This window comes from Delphinapterus leucas, chromosome 7 (assembly GCF_059928025.1).
Source record: "Delphinapterus leucas isolate spDelLeu-1000000601 "Yukka" chromosome 7, BTC_Dleu_Yukka2, whole genome shotgun sequence".
NCBI classification, from domain to species: domain Eukaryota; kingdom Metazoa; phylum Chordata; class Mammalia; order Artiodactyla; family Monodontidae; genus Delphinapterus; species Delphinapterus leucas.
The window spans coordinates 85,478,509-85,497,639 of NC_143135.1; the positions used below are offsets into that span (position 1 = coordinate 85,478,509).

At 39.4% G+C, this 19,131-nt stretch overlaps 1 protein-coding gene across 15 annotated transcripts in view; it reads right to left on the reverse strand.

Annotated features, from left to right (window-relative positions):
- Positions 1–18: 18 nt before the first annotated feature.
- EXPH5 (exophilin 5) overlaps positions 19–19,131 on the reverse strand; it is a 74,819-nt gene continuing 55,706 nt past the window's right edge. For 5 of the 15 annotated variants that reach the window (XM_022561538.3, XM_089915496.1, XM_089915495.1 and 2 more), the window contains 3 exons: positions 18,342–18,387; positions 9,947–10,082; positions 19–7,157 (listed from right to left, as the gene is read on the reverse strand). In XM_022561538.3, coding sequence (XP_022417246.2) covers positions 1,774–7,157; positions 9,947–10,082; positions 18,342–18,387 — 5,566 coding nt within the window. In that variant the 3' untranslated portion in view covers positions 19–1,773. Of the gene's footprint in view, positions 7,158–9,946; positions 10,379–17,267; positions 17,449–18,341; positions 18,388–19,131 lie in introns of all 15 variants that reach the window. The other 10 variants (XM_022561539.3, XM_089915499.1, XM_089915501.1 and 7 more) reach the window with 7 other exon arrangements.

A 19,131-nucleotide genomic window follows, 5' to 3' on the forward strand; every position in this document is an offset into this window, starting at 1 on the left:
TTAAATAGAAAACATAGGTCATGGTTTATGAATTTTATTTAAATTATCAGATAAATAGAAAAAGGAAGGTAGAATTTACAAACATACATGAAACAAAGAATAAACTGTTATTTATTCTTCACCATACAAATTTAAATGGAAACGTTTAGAACAGTTGATTTAGAATTCTACTGTCAGTCTCTTTGAGGTCAGGATTGGCCAGAGCTTGAAGTTTAAGACAATTTATAGATTGAAGAAATAGCTTTCATGTAATTACCTCATTTTCCTTAGTTTTGAGTTTCATGGGAACAATGCAAACTAGCTGTGGCATTTTGCTTCTAGGCAAGGCAATGGTTAGGAGGATAATAATAATATAGTCCTTTCTTGCATTTCTATCAGTTCCAAATTTCTGCATACTTCCCCAACACCTATCATTATCTTTAATTTATATGGATGAAACAAACTAGGTGAGAAAAATGGAAACTAAAATGAGGCCAGGAAGCAAATATAAACCAAACAAGATGAAATCCATTCATGTTGACCCTCACAGTACTAAGATCCAGGATGGCATGATTTCTGTAGTTCTAGCAGATTAGCTTCACTGCCACCTATTTATTGGTCTTTATGCTGATCAGGAGGAGAGAAAACCCCAAAAATTCCTCATGGCAAATAAAGAGTTAGGAAAGCCAAGTTATCAGTGGGTGTGACAAGTTATTTAGTCTAGATAGATTATTGAAGGAATCATAGTGATGAGCCCTTAGAAGTTCTGCCTTCTAATTTCCAAGGGTCTGGTAAATGATCTGGCAAAGAAGCCTGTGAACCCCAAGGTGTCAGATCTGACTTGGTAGTACTTTAGGGACTTGACCAAGGCTACCACTTGCAACTAAAATGTCTCACATGGAAAAAAGTGTTCTATCCTGCAAATAAAGAAAAAATTTAAATGGATGGTTCTGGAGAAATGGAAGAAAAAAGGAACAGTTGCTGAGAGAGCTGCAGTAAGGATGTCAGTCTCATGAAGGGATGTCTGCTTATCTCTACCCCACAGTTATGTTCCCTTCCTAAGCAGAAATTCTGTGGCAAAGCCACCCTCTGTACCATCCTAGAAACTATTTCAAAGGAATTCCTAGGAGTACTAATGTTCTTTGGCTTACTAGGGATTTACCTCTTTACCTACTATCTCAACAAGCGCTTCAAATATGTGTTTCCCTGGCTCCACTATGGATAAAACAGGATGTCCTTATAGATATGCCCTTATCTTTGCTCAAAAGAAAAAACCCCCAGAAAACCCAAACTCTAAACCTCCTAAATGTTGATGAGTCAGACAGGATAATAATACTTACTCCATTGTTATCACCCTACATTTTATTAAATGCCATGAATATAAGGTACGGAAGAGGCAAGACAGAGTTTTGCTGTTGTGCTGGGATATTAAAGTTGTAAATCACCATGAAAGGTATAAGAGAGTTAGGGGGAAAATAGAGCAGAAAACCAAAACTGGACAGTGAATTAGAGATTAAGTTTGGGCTGAGTGGCAGAAGGCCAAGGATATATACAGAGGAAGAAAACAGCAGAGAATCCCTCTAAACAAGAATTCATTGCTCTAGAATTCAGGAAGTCTATATATAGGGTGTGGAGGGGGAAAAAAAGAGAATTTGGATTGTTTCAGAGCAGGAACTGCCCAGATTAGATTTTTTTTTTTTTCTAATGTCTGTCCTTTCCGTAGACATACATATTTGCACTTTATTTACATTACAAACTTTTGGTGAAAAGGTTATACATTTTATAGAAAAAGCTTCACAGTTCTGACTCTTTGTCATTTTCATCCAGGTAGTATTCATCATCCGTGGTTGTGTCTGTGTCACAATCTGAGTCTACTGGATCATCTTCATAGATATTAAGTGGTGCACTTAGAGATAAGCCATCTTTTGGCATCTGATTACTAGGAGAATTAGAACTTGATGACTCTGTTGGGTTAGGAGGGTTAACTACATCATCTTTCAGGAAGCCAGGGTTCTTAAGAAAACTTGGTTTCCATAATCTTCCTTGTGTGAGTGACCTCTTTACATTCTCCAAGAAAGCCAGTTGTTGTTCTTTCCCAAATATCCCATAGTCAATAGGCCTGGATATAGATGTTGCAGACCTAGGACCCATTTTTGGCCTGCTGTTGTACAAAGCCCAATTTTCATTTTCATCACAGGAGGGTAGTTCAGAAAAAGATTTGAGTCTTCGACTGTACCCACTGTTGTTAGAGAATTCATTCCCAAGGGTCAGTTGACTCAGGGCATTGTCAATAGAAGTACTTTCAGAAAAATGACGCTCTCTGAATTTTGGAGGATGACTTTTTCGTAGTAGAGCACCGTGCACATTGATGCTTTTTAAACTCTTTGAATGATAGGGGTGTGGCTCAGGTTCCCACTCCAGAGATGAAGCACTCCTTTGTTGTTGCTGAAAACTGGCCAGTGGCATGCTTACTGTAGATTTCTCTGCAGGCTCCAATTGAAAAGGAGGGTTCAGCCCCCTCTGATGGTCAGGGAAATCTGCTTCCCTGAGGCTGATCAATGAGGGTTGGGCCAGGGCTTCTGACTCTCCTTCCAAAATCTGAGCTACTTTTACATCCTTAGAATTCTCATACTTTAGCTGTGATTCTGAGATTTTTTTAAACTCATTTTGATGTGGCTGTGAAATATTGTTAGACTTCTGATTGCTTACGTGTGTAGAAGTTTCTCTGTTGGTTATTGCAGTAACCTGGAGAGGGTCCTCGGATTTCTCCACACTTACTCCATCATTACTTAACCTGCTTTCATCTGTGGATTCTGTGGACTTTAACGTAGGAACAGGGGAGTGTGGGTTGCACTCTGGTGTGCCAGGGGATAAGGTGCTAAAGCCAGAATTGTTCCCACTTTGAGGAAAGATAGTAGTTACATGTCTTCTGGGGTATAAATCTTCAGCTGGAAATTTTCTGCTTGCTTTGGACATAACTGCCAATCTGTGTTTAACTGAAGATCTGTTTTCCCCTTTTTCTAGGTCATCCAAGCTTTTTTTACTTTTATTACTTCCTTCAAGAAGTGAAGGTTGATTCCATGCCAACTCCTGCATTTCATCTTTAGCCTTGCTCTCTGTCATATTTACCTCCTGACTTCTTTGAGGTAGTTCTCTGGGTTCAGACTGCAAACTGTCTAAATCTTGTTCACTTGAACAAGTCTTCTCATCAAGCTGTAGTTTATGCAAGGCTGGAGTAAGAGCAAAGACTTGGCTTTCTGAGTCAGAAAGTGGTTTATCAGGGTTTTTTGGGAAATCTTTTCTAATTTCCCCTCTTACTTCCCCAGGCTGCAATCCATTGGAGCTATCATCTATAGCTATACCTGTTATATCTTTCTGAAGACTTCCAGTAGCTGTAATGGCTATAGCACTACTTGTACACTCCCCAGAACTTCTAATAATTTGTGAATTTTCAACATTCTCTTCTGAATGGGCTGGGAGGTTAGAAAAATCACTGTTACCTGATTTAATGGATTGCTGACAATTTTCAGATTTCTCTCTTGTAACTTTTTTTCCCGGAAGCATTAGTGAAGTATACAGGGTTTCACTTCGTAATTTTTCCCCTTTCTCTTTCTTGCTTTGTGAATCACATAAAGGTGTTTTAGCTAAGTTGTGTGGGCAAATCTCTCTAGATTTAGGTTCTCCTTTATGAAGAGAAACATCTGCTTCAATAGAAGCAATTTCCTGTAATATAGGCTCTGAGGACCTAAAACTCGGTAATTGTAAACCAGTCATATTTTCAGTGGTGTGAGAAAGATGGCTGTTCTCCTGAGCAGAGCTGACCTGCATCTTTAGATCTTTAGATGAAGGTGGTCCTGACTGCTCTTGTGTAGTACAATTTAGTTTGTCTTTTTCTAAAGCATTAGGAGATATTTCAGTCCCCACTTTAGTTAATTCTGTAAGTGAATCGATATTTTGTGTATACTTTTGAAGAAGGTTACAGAACTTTTTTCTGTGTTTCCTTGGTAGAGTATAGTATATTGAAATCACCTCAAGACATTTCACATTATCTTCATCACCAGAAACAGAAAACATGCTAGTAGTCTTAAATTTATGTAATGTTTTCCCACTTTCTTTGCCTGACAAATCTGCAGAAAAAGGTAAAGGGTGTTCATTTGGATGGGAAAATATACCTGTCCTGGAGGCAGAAATTCTACCATTCTTTTCAGTGCATTCTTGAAAGTATTCCTTCTGGTGGTGTCTTTTGCTTAAAGAACACTCCCGAACAGATGAGTCACTTCCCAGAGGGTTAATGAGTCTCTCCCAAGGCTTTAGTGTTATAATAGAAGCATCTGTATCTGAGACTAAACCTTTTTCTCTTTCATCTCTTCCAGTTGAGGAATATGGCACCCCTGAGGGACATGACACAGCCCTCTTGATGAGGACTTGAAGTGGTCCTTTTCTAACAGAAGCAGATCCAATGTTTGTCATATTTGTCATCTCCTCTGTGGCTTCAGATGGTACTGAGACTGAGTCTGAAACTACTCCGGAATATTTGCTCTCTGACTCACAAGAACTGGGACTGAATTTGTTTGATGTGTACTTCCCTACTGGATCTTCCACATCATTTTTGATTTGGAATGCAAGTTGCTCATTCCTAAATGAAGAAGGCATTATCTTACTTTCAGACTTCCTGTTATTGATGAGAAAACTGGCTGATTTTCTTGGTAAGGTACAATAAATTGTGTGACGCTCAGGAGGCTTGGAATTGCTTTCAGTTCCCTCAATGAGGTTACTGCTGTCACTTGTGGGTATTGATCTACTTTCCGTTTTGCTTAATTTTTCGGTATAGGATATACGTCGTCTTATTTTTCCTTTTCCCTTTCCATCCCTGAAAGGAGGATGTGAATGGCATTTGACAACATCAACCACTTCATTATGTACAGGCATACAATTAACATTACTCTTTTGGTTTTCTGAGAGGCTTAGGGAAAACTGACTATTTTGGTTCTTGCAATCATTGTCTTTTTCTTCTATTTCTCCCAGAGACAGATCTTTGCTTGAAGGACATTTCCAGGAGAACCCTGCAGTAGAAGGAATCACCAGAGCATCAAGGCAAGAATCATTTGATGGTAAGGAATCTGGTAGTGTACCTGATGACAGATCTAAAGAATCACATGGCATATTGTGGTCGGCAGGTGACTTGCTACAGTTGGTAGAATAAGTTGTGGTACATTGTTCTTCCTTGGTATCTAAAACAGCAGGCTTTTCTGAAGACTGTGCATTTTGATTATCAGTACGTTCAGGACTCCTGTGGTTATTTTTAATAATGTTTGAAATATCTTTATTTCTTACTGTTAATTCCTGGTGACAACCTTGATTTGGGCTGAGAGAAGGTGATGTTGTTCTGCTTTCCTGAATGAAAGGAAGGGAAGTTGCTGAGCCAAGTTTTCTGTTCCCAGTATAACTCTTATCTTTTTTTAGTTCATTGGCTTTATGAATTTTGGAGATATCTCTCCTGGAAATCTCTCCAGGCAAACTTTTTGAACTTATTGTTGTAGATGCATTAAAAACAAATCTGTTGCTCTTGGCTGAGTCCTGAAAGAGGAGATTTTGAAAATCAGGTAAAGGGTTAGAAATTACTGTCTGTGAAACAAGTTGGGGTATTTCACCTGTCATGGTTGTCTGGTCTATCTTGTTTAGTTGTTTGTCTTTTTCCAAAACAGATCCACTCAAGTCTTTCTCATTATTCACTTCCGTGACCAAGATATTGGGTTGGCTTTCAGTCAGAGGTGGAGAATCAACTGAATCACTGTTGGTCCCAGTGACTTCTGTATAGTTTCTGATTGGAAGAGAAGCAGGCTTAATTTTCTGCAAAGTGACTGTGGGATTCTGAAAGTTGGGACTCTGAGGATTCCCTCTGTCATCAGAAATCTGTGAGAAGGTAGTTTTGAATGAGGATGCTAGAGTTTGAGCAATTCCAAATGAGTAAGGTTCTTTGTTTATATGTAGTTCCATAGGAGAACTGTCCTGTTGACATTCGAACCCACCAGATTTGATGTGATAGCTTGAACCAGACATGGGGCAAACATTTGGTGCACTAAAATGAGTAGACTGGTTCCTTTTAACTTGTGACACCTCCATGCTCTCCAGTGTGGATGCCTGAGAAGCAAACTGTGAGGGATGTGGCTTCTCTTGGTTTCTGGAAATATTTGTCCTGTACCTAGGAGAAAATGACCCCCAGTGTTGAGAAGGAACACTATGACAATGACCAGCTAAAAATGCACTATTTGCTTCAATGGAGATCATTTCAAAGTCTCTGTCAGAAGAAGTGAATGGTTTCCTGCTTTGATGAAAGTCAGACCAGGAAGAATGTTCTTCCTGTTGGCCCCCAAAATGACTTTGTCTAAATCTCTGTTCCCTGCTGCATCCAAAGGTATTGCTAAGGAAAGACCCAGTAAATGGGTTATCTTCATGGTAGAACAGCATATTCTCTGAGTTCTCAAATGGGTCTGCACTCATTGCATTATTCATGGGGGCATTTAAACCAACACTTTGGTGAACACTCTGTGAATGGTAAAATTCATGTCTCCTATCCTCCTGAAAACACCTGGGATACATATGCTGGTCAGCAAGGTCAATTTCCATTGGTGATGGTGCCCTCAGGAACTCTTCCTGGTTCTGCCTATCTCTAGAGGAATCTGATCTATTCCATATGATAGATGATAAAGGAGTTCTCTTTGGGCTCTGTTGGTGGCTTGGTGGTATAAACCCAGTCTTGATCTGAGTTGTGGCTGAAAAAGGTAAGCTTCTTGCTGTGAAATACCCTGTAGCTGGTGAGGCTGATTGTTGTCTGCTGTCAAAATACAGAGAAATACTACCAAAAATATTCTTTTGCACATAATCTTCTTTTAAGACTCTGGGTTCCCTTGTTTTGTACATATCACAGATTGTCCTTGTTCTAGAAGAAAAGGTTTTAAAACCTTCCTTAGGGGTTCCTGGTCTTAGGACGTCATAGATAGACATATTAGAAGTTTCATTGCAGCAATTTTTATGCTTTGCTGTGATATTACGGTGTTTATTCCCACTGGAGTAAAAACGACTGAACTGTGTTCTTGATCCATAGTTGAGAGGTGTTCTGGCATTCAATGAGCTTGGAGACTGTTCCTGAGCCAGTTTTCCATCCAAATCATCTAAAACTAAAAGGAGAATATACATCATTTTTTTGCATAAGATTTTACAGTCTAATAATATTTTGAGTTGTTGAAGGCTCCGCTTGAAGAAACATAATCCCTTATAATTTTTAGATCATTTCACCATAAATGTTATGACATTAACTTTATGTCTTTAAGATAGTTTGACTTTTACAAGCCTGTAATGGAAGTTTCTTTTTCATTTTCACACTTTTTCAAATCACACATTTTCAAAGTTGACCTTCCAAAATGCCTTAAGAACATAAAAGCCACATTTTTTCCCCTAACAGTAAATTTTAATCATGGTTTCTAGTGAATCTTTTGTGTCACTAGGTAGCTATAATGTTTCCAATTATGTTTACCTCAGGGGATTGTAAAAGATATGAAAGTCTGTAAATAACATGTGAGTTCTTAGTTGTACTTAGTTGCACATTACTGCCAAAAGTTTAGCATCCAATTTATTAACATACCTATTTGGATGGTAACAGATATATTTTATCATATTCATGTTACAATAAATATGAGTAGATTGTGTATTTTTTTAAGAAATGTTCATTAAAAAAATAAAATCTGACATGAGAAATAAGTTATGGGATTATTTAAATTGCTGAAGAACTTTTTGGTTTACAGAAATCTATCCTTCTGAGTTACATAAAATGGTGCACTCTCTTTGGTTAATTAAAATTATTTGTCATTAAAAATTGTAATTTTAGGGGTTTCCCTGGTGGCGCAGTGGTTGAGAGTCCACCTGCCGATGCAGGGGACACGGGTTTGTGCCCCGGTCCGGGAAGATCCCACATGCCGCGGAGCGGCTAGGCCCGTGAGCCATGGCCGCTAAGCCTGCGCGTCCGGAGCCTGTGCTCTGCAACGGGAGAGGCCACAACAGTGAGAGGCCCACATACAACAACAACAACAAAAAAAAAAAAAAAAAAATTGTAATTTTAACTCTTCAATGACAGGGAAAGTGAGGTATATCGGTATCTGAGTGAATGTAAGTGAGATGTACTTATAATATACCAATTATGTTAGGACAGGTGCTGAAGGGGTTTTTGATATCTGCTCTGAATTTTCTCTACTCTATTTTATTTGTAAGTTGGTGCTATTAAGTTCGCATAGCCAGCAAAAGAACTAGTCTTGAGCATGAAAGATCTGTAACTAAGGAATTCTTCAGGGAAAACATTCGTCAATGTTTTAATGAAAAAAATTATTTTTCTCCTGTCCCTGAAATAATTTATTTCCTACATCCACAAATAAAATAATCAAGCAATGCCAAAATATAAGGCAGGGCAAAAAGAAAAGAAAACTACATAAATCTGTCTTTAAAGCAAATTATAATGAAATCTCTTTGATTTCTGTTTTCCCTTTCAAGCTGTTCATAGTTTTTTCTTCCTCCTTAAATAAAGTCTTTTGCTGACTACAAAAGCAATATATGGTAAATACAGGAAAATATAACAAAAGAGGTAAAGTCACCTGGAGTCCTTCTTCCCAGAGATAACCACTCTTAACATCAGTATCACGGGACTTTAAATTATTCAAAGTTACTTTGATTCCGAAATTAATACTGCTATTTGACTCACTACTCTTGAGGTCAAAAAAATTCCTGTTCTGCTTCTCCTTTTTATTTTCAGAGAGGTCAAGTCATTTTTTTTTTTTTTCATTTCATAAAATGTAGCTCTCCTCTACTAGCAAAACCTTTGTTTCGGAACGGAAGTTTTCCTCTGGGTCTCTTTTCTCTGAAGCAAGTTCTCTGCCAGTAACCATCTTACTGAAAGGAGTTAACCAACCAGCTGGATGTCTCTCAATGATCACACCATCTGTCCTAACTATAGGGCTAAGGTGACATCATTGCCCTTGGAAATTGAATTTAGTTCCTCAAGGTGAAGCTAGTGAATGATTTCAGACTTCACTTTTCAAATGGCTAGGCTTATTTTATATAGAATAAACTATGTCAAGGTGAGCTATGCTTGTATAATAAGGTCCATGTGTATATAGTACTTTTGGAACCTGTTTTAGTCTTTATTGTTATCTATTGTACAAGGTTAATCGTTTAACAACAATCAGATTTCATCACAGTGCATTTAGGTCCTAATCAGGAACAATAAAAGTCTATTAAGGACAGTAAACTTTATAGATATATTTCCTAAAGACATATTTTTTCCTTTTTACCTGAGTTTAAATATTAAACATTATTACCATTCCATAGATTTATCAGGCCTTGATCCAAGAATATTTGCTTAGATTATATTTAAATATAAGATTCTTTAGGGACTTCCCTGGTGGTGCAGTGGTTACAAATCCACCCGCCAATGCAGGGGACATGGGTTCGAGCTCTGGTCTGAGAAGATCCCACATGCCGCGGAGCAACTAAGTCTGTGCGCTACAACTACTGAGCCTGTGTTCTAGAGCCCACGAGCCACAACTACTGAGCCCATGTGCTACAACTACTGAAGCCCGCACGCCTAAGAGCCCATTCTCCGCAACAAGAGAAGCCACCGCGATGAGAAGCCCGAGCACCGCAACGAAGAGTAGCCCCCGCTCACCACTAGAGAAAGCCTGCACAGAGCAACAAAGACCCAACACAGCAAAAAATAAATTAATTAATTTAAGAAAATGATTCTTTAATATTTGTGTTAATAGCATGTAACCACATCTTCTTCAGGTAAGGTAAACAAGAGGGACTTCAAAAATGAAGTACAGGGTTTGATACATTTTGAGCACTTTAATACAGACTGTAATTATTATTTGCTTTCCTTTAGTACTGGGAATTCCAAAGGCAATTCAATGCATAGACTTACCTTGGAAAAACTCATCCTCTAGCAGTGAAGCATCCCACGGAGGCATGCTACTTCCCTCCCTCATGCCTGCTGGCTTGGAGACAAATGCACTGTCAATGGGTTGATTTTCCAGAGGTGAACTGTATATTTTTGCCTGCTAATTTTAAAATAGAAAATGTAATATTATTTCTGGACCTTCCCCAGCCAACATGTTCCCACGAAAATGTCCCAAGCTTAAAAGTCCTAGTCTAGGGCCTCCCTGGTGGCGCAGTGGTTGAGAGTCCGCCTGCCGATGCAGGGGACACGGGTTCGTGCCCCGGTCCGGGAGGATCCCACGTGCCGGGAGCGGCTGGGCCCGTGAGCCATGGCCGCTGAGCCTGCGCGTCCGGAGCCTGCGCGTCCGGAGCCTGTGCTCCGCAGCAGGAGATGCCACAGCAGTGAGAGGCCCGCGTGCTGCAAAAAAAAAAAAAAAAAAAAAAAGTCCTAGTCTAAGGACAGCAAATAAATTTTCCTAACATTTATTTCTCTAGTTGTAATGTTTTGTTGCTTTTGCAATTTGCAACTGATCACAAACTTCTCCATACCTACCTTAATTCCTTTCAGTATGAGCCTCTCCCTGCAAAAGATTCCTACAAATTTACATAGCACTACAAAAATCTTAAGGAGGTTCCTGGAAAATAGGAAAGAAATTGACCTCTCTTGAGTGGGGAATGTTGTCTCTCTGGCCCCAGTGGCTGTAATTTTAGATTTCTTAACACTGTACCTATTTTCTCTAAAGAGGCGGTTAGCTGAAACTTGCGGTGGATCTTAAGATTTGTAAACTTGATGGATTTAGGAAAAAAAAGTATTTCTATCCACGGAAATCATGTAGCATGGTAGAACCTCCCAGATACACATAAGGAACTGATTAATCATTCTGAAAAAAAGGCGCTGAAAAGCATGACCTTAAAATTTTTTTTTAAACCTTTGCTAGTTTTATAGGATTTAGGAGAATGATGTAGAATTCTTTACTAGCAAATTATATCTTGATTTCATTAAATCCATCACTGCTCTACTTTTAAGTTTTAATTTGTCTTTATAACCTTGGGGAATTATCCACTCCCACACCTCCACTTCCTTTTGCCAAAACTCCATTTGCATTTCCTCTGGCAAACTGGCTCTGCCACTCATGACTCCACTTTAACTCATCCTGCCTGCATCCCTGCACAAGGCCACTTCCCATTCCAATTGCCTTATTTTCAGTTCACTTTCTACCCAGTCCTTGCCACTTGAATCCTTCTCTTCCCCAATTTTTCTCTTTTTATTTGATGTTCACTATCACATTTAATCTCATCGTGAATGCTTAAGGCCAAATCTCTAATATTTCTAAAGCTCCAGCTTTTTAATTTCTCAACACAGGTGTGTCCAATTCTAAAGCCTAGGTTCTCTTAATCCTTGCATTCGTCATAATCTAGTATTTTTATACCTGTTTGTTTTCTTTCTCAAGATCTAGGTCAGTTATTTCTTACAGAAGCCCTGCCCAAATTTCATTGACTTGTCATTTTCAGTTCTATGGGTAAGCCGTAATTGAATACATACAGAGGAGATTTAGTAATAAGAAAAATAATCCAATGATAATTTATTGGTTATTGGATATAATTTAACACACTTATGTTAAATTCAGAAGTAAACAAATATTAGAAGCACGATATAACTATAGGGATATACCAGTTGGAGGTAATAAAACTAGAAACTAATCATTTGAAAAATCAGATCAGTTACAGTTACACTTTTCTCTCTACAGTGCATCGAGGTGCTCTCTTTTGTGTCCTACCTACTGTCTCTCCAAGTCTTTATTTGTGCTAATAACAATTAGCCATGAACCTTATAAGCCCATTCTTCCCAAACCTGCAGTTTTGGTAGTTGGTGCAGAGTAGATACATTTAAGAGAATAGTAAGCATCATTGTCTCCCAACCATTTTAACATTCAAATAAACTTCAGATTTCCTCTATGTAGACCAGAGTACATTCTTTTTGGCCTCCTGGATCACATTCCTTTATAATGAATTTATAATGAAATGCAAAGTACATGAACTGAACACTCAGGTGAAGAGATGAACCTCTCTAGGCGGGAAGGGTTTCTACCAAGAGACCGTGAATATAGCATCCTTTGGTTATATTTCTGCACAGATCTTCTGCTTCAAGGCCACCCCTATTCACCTAACATGTTAAGGATGTTTCCAACACATGGAGATATTATATGGCTAAGAGAGGTAAATCCTTCTGCAGCTCAGAGCACACACAGATCCTCAGTCAGGGGTCAGTCTTGGACTCCGAATCTTCCTCCAAAGAATATTCTGTGCCATAACGTTATCATAAAAGATGAAGCCTATTTCCCATACCTGGCCTAGAGGATGAGGCCCAAACACCTCTGTGCAGTAAAATAGTGTCAAAATCCTTTTCCAATTTTTGATTTAAGCCTTTATTCCCCAACTAGCTTTAATCCCCATGCTCCAAGCTCCCTACACATAGTCCTTTAAAATGCTGTGCACTTCTGAGGACTCTGTGTCTCTGCTCCTGATCTTTGCCCTTTCTCCTCTTCTTCTGGAAAATGTCAGCTCATCCTTCGGAGTCCAGTTCCTATATCAACCTCTCTGTTAGTCCTTCTCCAATTCTTGCAGGAATAATTAATTACCACAGTATTTTTTATGCACCTCTGGTATTATACATTTTATTTCATATCAAAGTTGTTTACATTCTCTCCACTTTTACTTTATCACTCGACTTCTACCCTTCCTCCCCTACCCTCTCACACATTCTAATCCCCACTCTGATCTAGGAAACCAGGGATTCACAGGCACATGAATAAAACCCTGGAAGTGGACCAAATTCTAAAATAACTAAGAAAGCAAAGTATTCTACTTTGTATCCTGAGCACCTTGCATAGCATCAGCATATAAGAGATTGACTCATATTTACTGAACTGAATTCAAAGACGATGCTTCCCACAATAATATTTCCCACTTCTGAACTTCTCCAATACATTTTTGTACACTCTTTTGATACTATCTTATATTTGAACAAAATTACTCATTTATTCAGTTTTCAATATACTTTAAAAATATCTTCTCTCATTTGATCCTTAGAACAAACTTGTGAAATAGGTAGGGATTTTCATTCCCACTTTGCAGATGAAAAAACTGAGTCTCAGTTAAGTACCTTACTCAAGTCACAGGAATAATAAAAGGTGACACTGGCTACTGACACTCATATGGTCTGATCTCTAATCCTATTTTCTCCACTACATTGCTTTGTATTTTTATTTTACTAATGTACATTTCTTCAATTAGGTGGTAAACTCTCTGAAGACAGGAACCTTGCTTTAAACATTCCATACCCTCCACGCACACAGTTATGGATTGATTTTCAATATACCAAGGTAGAAAATTACATATATAGGATTTTTAGTGAAGATTATTACAGAAATTGAGACACTGAATATTTACAATATTGACTCAATATAGCATGTCTGAGGTAGCAAAGCATAATGGTTAAGCACATGAATACTAAACAAGTCCAAATTCTGGTTCTCTCTCTTAAAAGCTGTACAACTTTGGGCAAGCTGCTTAACGTTTCTGTTCTGTACTTTAGTTTCTTTCTTGGAATAATGAAAAAAAAAGACAAAAACACAACAACACTCCTCATCTGATAGTGGTGCTGCGAGGATTAAGTGAATTAATAGTTGTAGAACACTTTAGAATGGTGTTTAGCACTTAGTAATTCCTCATCGTTAGCCATTACTAGTCTTCTGTGGTTACAGAGAATTACCTGGAGGATTCCTGCAGGTACTCGTAGCGTAATGAGTTAGAAAAGTGTCCTACGGGATTAGAGGCCAGAGTCTCAAAATGCTGGCTTTAGGGTCTCAGTTACATTCTTAAACATGGTACACAGAATATGCTAAGCAAAATAAGGCCATTTTTCCAACCCCAATTCACTCTACTGATAACATCTGCAATTCTGACATGATGAGACAAACAAACCTCTGTCATAGAGTAACCTCAGACTATCTGAGAACTTCTAGGGCAGCCAAACCTGTAGAACAGCTGTTGGAACTGAAGCCGAAGCTCATGGATGTTATCAAATGCCTTGATAAAGTCAACAAGTTAATTTTTCAAGGTGTTCTTGAATTTATTCTGCATCTGTTTTCCTGCAAAGGTCAAATCCAGCATTGCACCTTGTGGCTTAAAACCACACATTCATTTCTTCTTTCAGTTTCTGAGTACTCACGTTGTGCCAGGAAGTGGGGATACACAGGTGAGCAGGTATGGTCCCAGTCTCAGGGAGCTCACACCAGCCTAGTCTGGTTATGCCACATTGGAGGTATGTTTCTAGGGGTACAGAGCTGGCATATCACCTAAGAACAGACCCAGCCAGAACTTGTTCAGAAATAAGGAGTGACCAAGTGGCCAAGGCCATACAGTTTGTCTGTTCTCGGAGATGGTGGCTACTTTGATTTTGGATTCCTCGCCTTTAAGGAGATGGTTCTCAACTGAGGTCAATTTGCTCCTCATGGAACATTTGGTAATTTCTGGAGATAGTTTTGATTGTCACAGTTTAGTGGAGGAGAAATACTGGCATCTAGTAGGATGCCACTAAACATCTTACAGTTCACAGGAGAGGCCCCACAGCAAAGAATTATTCAGCCCAAGATGTCAGAAGTGCTGAAGTAGAGAGAAACTCTGAGCTAGAAGATCTCTAAGTTTCTCTTGTCAACCTAAATAAAAGGGTAAACTGAGGCAAGATCGAGAGATGAGTTTATTTAGCAATAGCAGAGGACTTGCAATTTGGGACACACAAACTGTAGCGAGCTGCAGGCAAGTCTGCTGAGGGTTTGGGATAGGCTGTATTTGGGCAGGGAATATAAAGAGGGGAGAGTTCAATTCGAGTCTGTTAAAACAGACTTATATACACTACCAAATGGAAAATAGATAGCTAGTGGGAAGCAGCCACATAGCACAGGGAGATCAGCTCGGAGCTTTGCGACCACCTGAGGGGGGGATAGGGAGGGTGGGAGGGAGACGCAACAGGGAGGAGATATGGGTAAATATATATATGTATAGCTGATTCACTTTGTTATAAAGCAGAAACTAACACACCATTGTAAAGCAATTATACTCCAATAAAGATGTTTAAAAAAACCACACAAATGGAGACCAGCTTTGAAAATTTCCTGAGCAGACAAAACCAGTCCAGTCATACAAACAAAGCTCAGTTAGCTTATTTTGTGAGGCCAATCTGACCCGGATCATTTTTGTTCATGCCTCTGGAAACCATAAGCAAAACTTTGCAAGGTTGATAGGAGGCAATCCCTGACCAATTCCCTGTCATTTAAGAAAATTCCAATATTATTATCAGTTTTCTGTAAATCAGGCATTTATGGGAAATCAGTTTCTCGGTCCTTAAGTTTTGTCTTCCTCAGGGAACATGTATCAGATTTTCCATTTTACGCAATGTATCCTCTGGTTCCATTTTATTTATTATTTTTATTTTTATTTTTTTTGCGGTACACGGGCCTCTCACTGTTGTGGCCTCTCCCGTTGCGGAGCACAGGCTCCGGATGCGCAGGCTCAACGGCCATGGCTCACGGGCCTAGCCGCTCCGCGGCATGTGGGATCTTCCCGGACCGGGGCACGAACCCGTGTCCCCTGCATCGGCAGGCGGACTCTCAACCACTGTGCCACCAGGGAAGCCCTGCTTCCATTTTAGACTGAAATTCTTTCACACATTCTAGCTCTAAAAATTCTGTTTTCTGAAACCCTTTGCTTCTTTTAAGCTGATGTAAATGTTTATTTATTTATTTATTTTTGGCTGCATTGAGCCTTCGTTGCTGTGCGCAGCCTTCCTCTAGTTGCGGCGAGTGGGGGCTACTCTTCGTTGTGGTGCACGGGTTTCTCATTGTGGTGGCTTCTCTTTGTTGCAGAGCACGGGGCTCTAGGCACGCGGGCTTCGGTAGTTGTGGCATGCGGGCTCTAGAGCACAGGCTCAATAGTTATGGCGCACGGGCTTAGTTGCTCTGCAGCATGTGGGATCTTCGCGGACCAGGGATCAAATCCATGTCCCCTGCATTGGCAGGCAGATTCCTAATCACTGCGCCACCAGGGAAGTCCCTGATGTATATGTATAAATAGCAGCTTCCTTCTCTCTTTTTTTAAAAAAATATTTATTTATTTATTTGGCTGAGCTGGGTCTTAGTGGCGGTATGTGGGACCTTTTAGTTGTGGCATGCAGGCTCTTAGTTGTGGCATGCAAACTCTTAGTTGCACATGCATATGGGATCTAGTTCCCTGACCAGGGATCAAACCCGGGCCCCCTGCATTGGGAGCACGGGGTCTTAACCACTGGACCCCAAGGAAGTCCCAGCTTCCTTCTCTTTGAATGGAAGGTCATCCAAGAATGTAGTACAACCTCCTACAAAATGTTGGAATCCCCCTTGTACAATTCCTGCTAGGCTACCAACCAAGTGAGAGGAAGTTCATTATCTTAAATCTTGGCAAGAATCCCTGTGGCATCAAAGGCCAAATTCCAGCTCTCTGCAGGTTAAGGGGATAGGACTTTCATGGATAAATAATGGAGATCTACATGTTATACAAAACTCTTGTCTTCAACAATCGTTTCATTATTTTCTCTCTCCTACTTTTTATAATAGTTATTAACTGGGAGCTGCAATCATCGGCTTGAGTTTCATTTATATTCCCAGTTCTTACTTTTTTAGATTGACATGCTCTGAGCAGTAAAATGGTTTAAGGCAAGCAGCAATTAAGAGTGCCAAAGAAGGATATCTACTAATCCTCAGACTGGACTTTCAAATCCCAAGAACTCCAGATTAGCTCTCCTGTTTTATAACTTCTAGGTGCTCGCATTTCTTTTTATGTTCCTCATTTGTTTCAGACCCCATGGCTTTTAACTGGGAAAGGAAGGTTAGCTCTGAGCACTTCTCAGAGGAAAAGCAAGAGTACAGAAGCATCCTGAAGTAGGGCTCTGTCCTTTTAGAGAACAAAGCTGCATGTGTGCCAGTTCAGTCCATTGCTCAGTTAAAGGAGAGTCTGCATGTAGTGAGCAACTGGGGCTCATAAACAAACAGGGCTTTGGGGCTATTGGAGCTGTAGGCATTTTTGACTTCTGGCTACTGAGTTAACAGAGACCTGGGTTTTTCAATCCTGATTATACCATTTTCCAGTGTGACCTTGAGCATGATCTTTAAATTCTCTGAACCTCAGTTTCTTCATCTTTAAATGGGAATAATAATAGTACCTACTTCATAGATTACCTCTGGGGATTAAATGAAGTGACCCATGTCAAGTACCTGGATGATAGCAAGTTCTCCATCAGAATGTAGCAGTTGTTGCTGCTGGCGTCATGGTTGGGGCTCAAGCATATAAAGGAGAGAAAGTAGCATTACTCTGAAGAAGAAAGGAGGCTCACTTTTGTTTGTGAAGTAAAGAACCTCTGTTTATATGCACTCCTCACCAGAATTCTATCTCATGCTTTTTGAAAAAAGAAGAGAAAGGTAGATATTAGTACTAAGGGCCATCAATTGAGAAATGCCTCTACCTTCCTCCTGCACTCTTAGGTACCTTCCAAAACTCCGTCTTTCTTTCATCTCCAAACCATATGAGTTACACACGAAGACACGAGTGTGTGTAGATCAAAAGTCATGACAGCAAAAAAGTAAGAAACAGAAAACTTAAAGCTTCTCAATCTTATAAGCATGTGAACACAGAGGTAAATTTAAATTTAAGCCCTTTAAGTGGAGGTCCTGTTGGGTCAGCCCCCTCATGTGAACCTGTTCTGTCCAAATGCATCTCACCTATCAGTGGTTTCCTCTTTGAATACAAATGATGATCTTGCCCAGAATAGGTCTAGCGCAGACCCACACTGGTTTGAAGTTTATTTGGAAATTTTCAAAGCTGGTCTCCATTGATTTTGACAGACTCAAACTGAACTCTCCCCTCTTTACATTCCCTGCCCAAATACAGCCTACCCCAAATCCTCAGCAGAATTGCCTGCAGCTTGCTACAGTTTGCATGCCCCAAATTGCAATTCCTCTGCTATCCCCAAATAAATTCTTCCTCTGTCCAACATTTTAGGGCTGTACAGGACTGACACGTGGTAAAATATCAGAGATACTAACGCTAGTCTCTGTGGACACACAATGGCTTCACTCCTCCTGGCAGAGCCTGCTGTTTGAGTATTTTAGTACCACAGCCAACTGGAAACAGATCACAGCTGGGAAACTTTGAACTCTGTAGGAGAAATCTAAGCTTCTCAAGGAAATTTCAAACTGTGCCAATGAGAATTCTATTTAAGTAGGTAGCCAATCAGGAATTACATTAATTCTGAGTTCTTCAGCATAACCTTTAGTTCTTCGGTTACTTACCAAAGCAGTTCCCCTCACAGACACAGGAGGTATGTGGTCATCACATCTGTGAAAAGAATTTGAAATAACTTCTTTGAAGAAGTGCCTAACTTTTGGAAAATCAATAGCATGTTTGCTATTATATCTTGATATCTTGAGAAGATATATTTCTGATGCTTAGTAGGGAGACATTTCTTAGTGCACTGTTGAAAAATCTTTCAGAAACATTTTCCTATTCTTGTTTAGGATCAATGTTTTACATCTTTGTCACTCAGGTAGCCAAGAAAAATTACATAATAGTGGATTTGTACTTGAACATAGCATGAAGACAATTACAAAAACAGTTATATTTGTTGAGTGTTTACTGTGTATCAGGCAGTATTCTCATGCTCTATAGGCATGTTATCTCATTTAAATACATCACTCTTGTCAGGTGGATACTATGACAACTCTCATTTTACAGATTAGAGAAGTTACAAGACACTGTACAAGGTACATAGTGGCTGAGCTCAGAGCCGGCCACAGGCTGACTGAATCTAGAGCTCTCATTCTTGATCAGTATGGCACACGGAATTTTCTTGTAAATGGGAAACAGATTTTCTGCTTCTGTACATTTTTACTTTAAAGAGAGAGTAAGTCAGAACCAGACTCAACAATTCTTAAGGGAATTTTTTAAAAAGCAAACCTTATAAAGATGACTTCAGGATGCTTATTTTTATACATATGCCTTATTTATTATGAAATCATCTTGAAGGAGAACAATTATGCTTTTACTATTTATGTTGCTTCTCTAGAATTCAGTAGAAGGTGA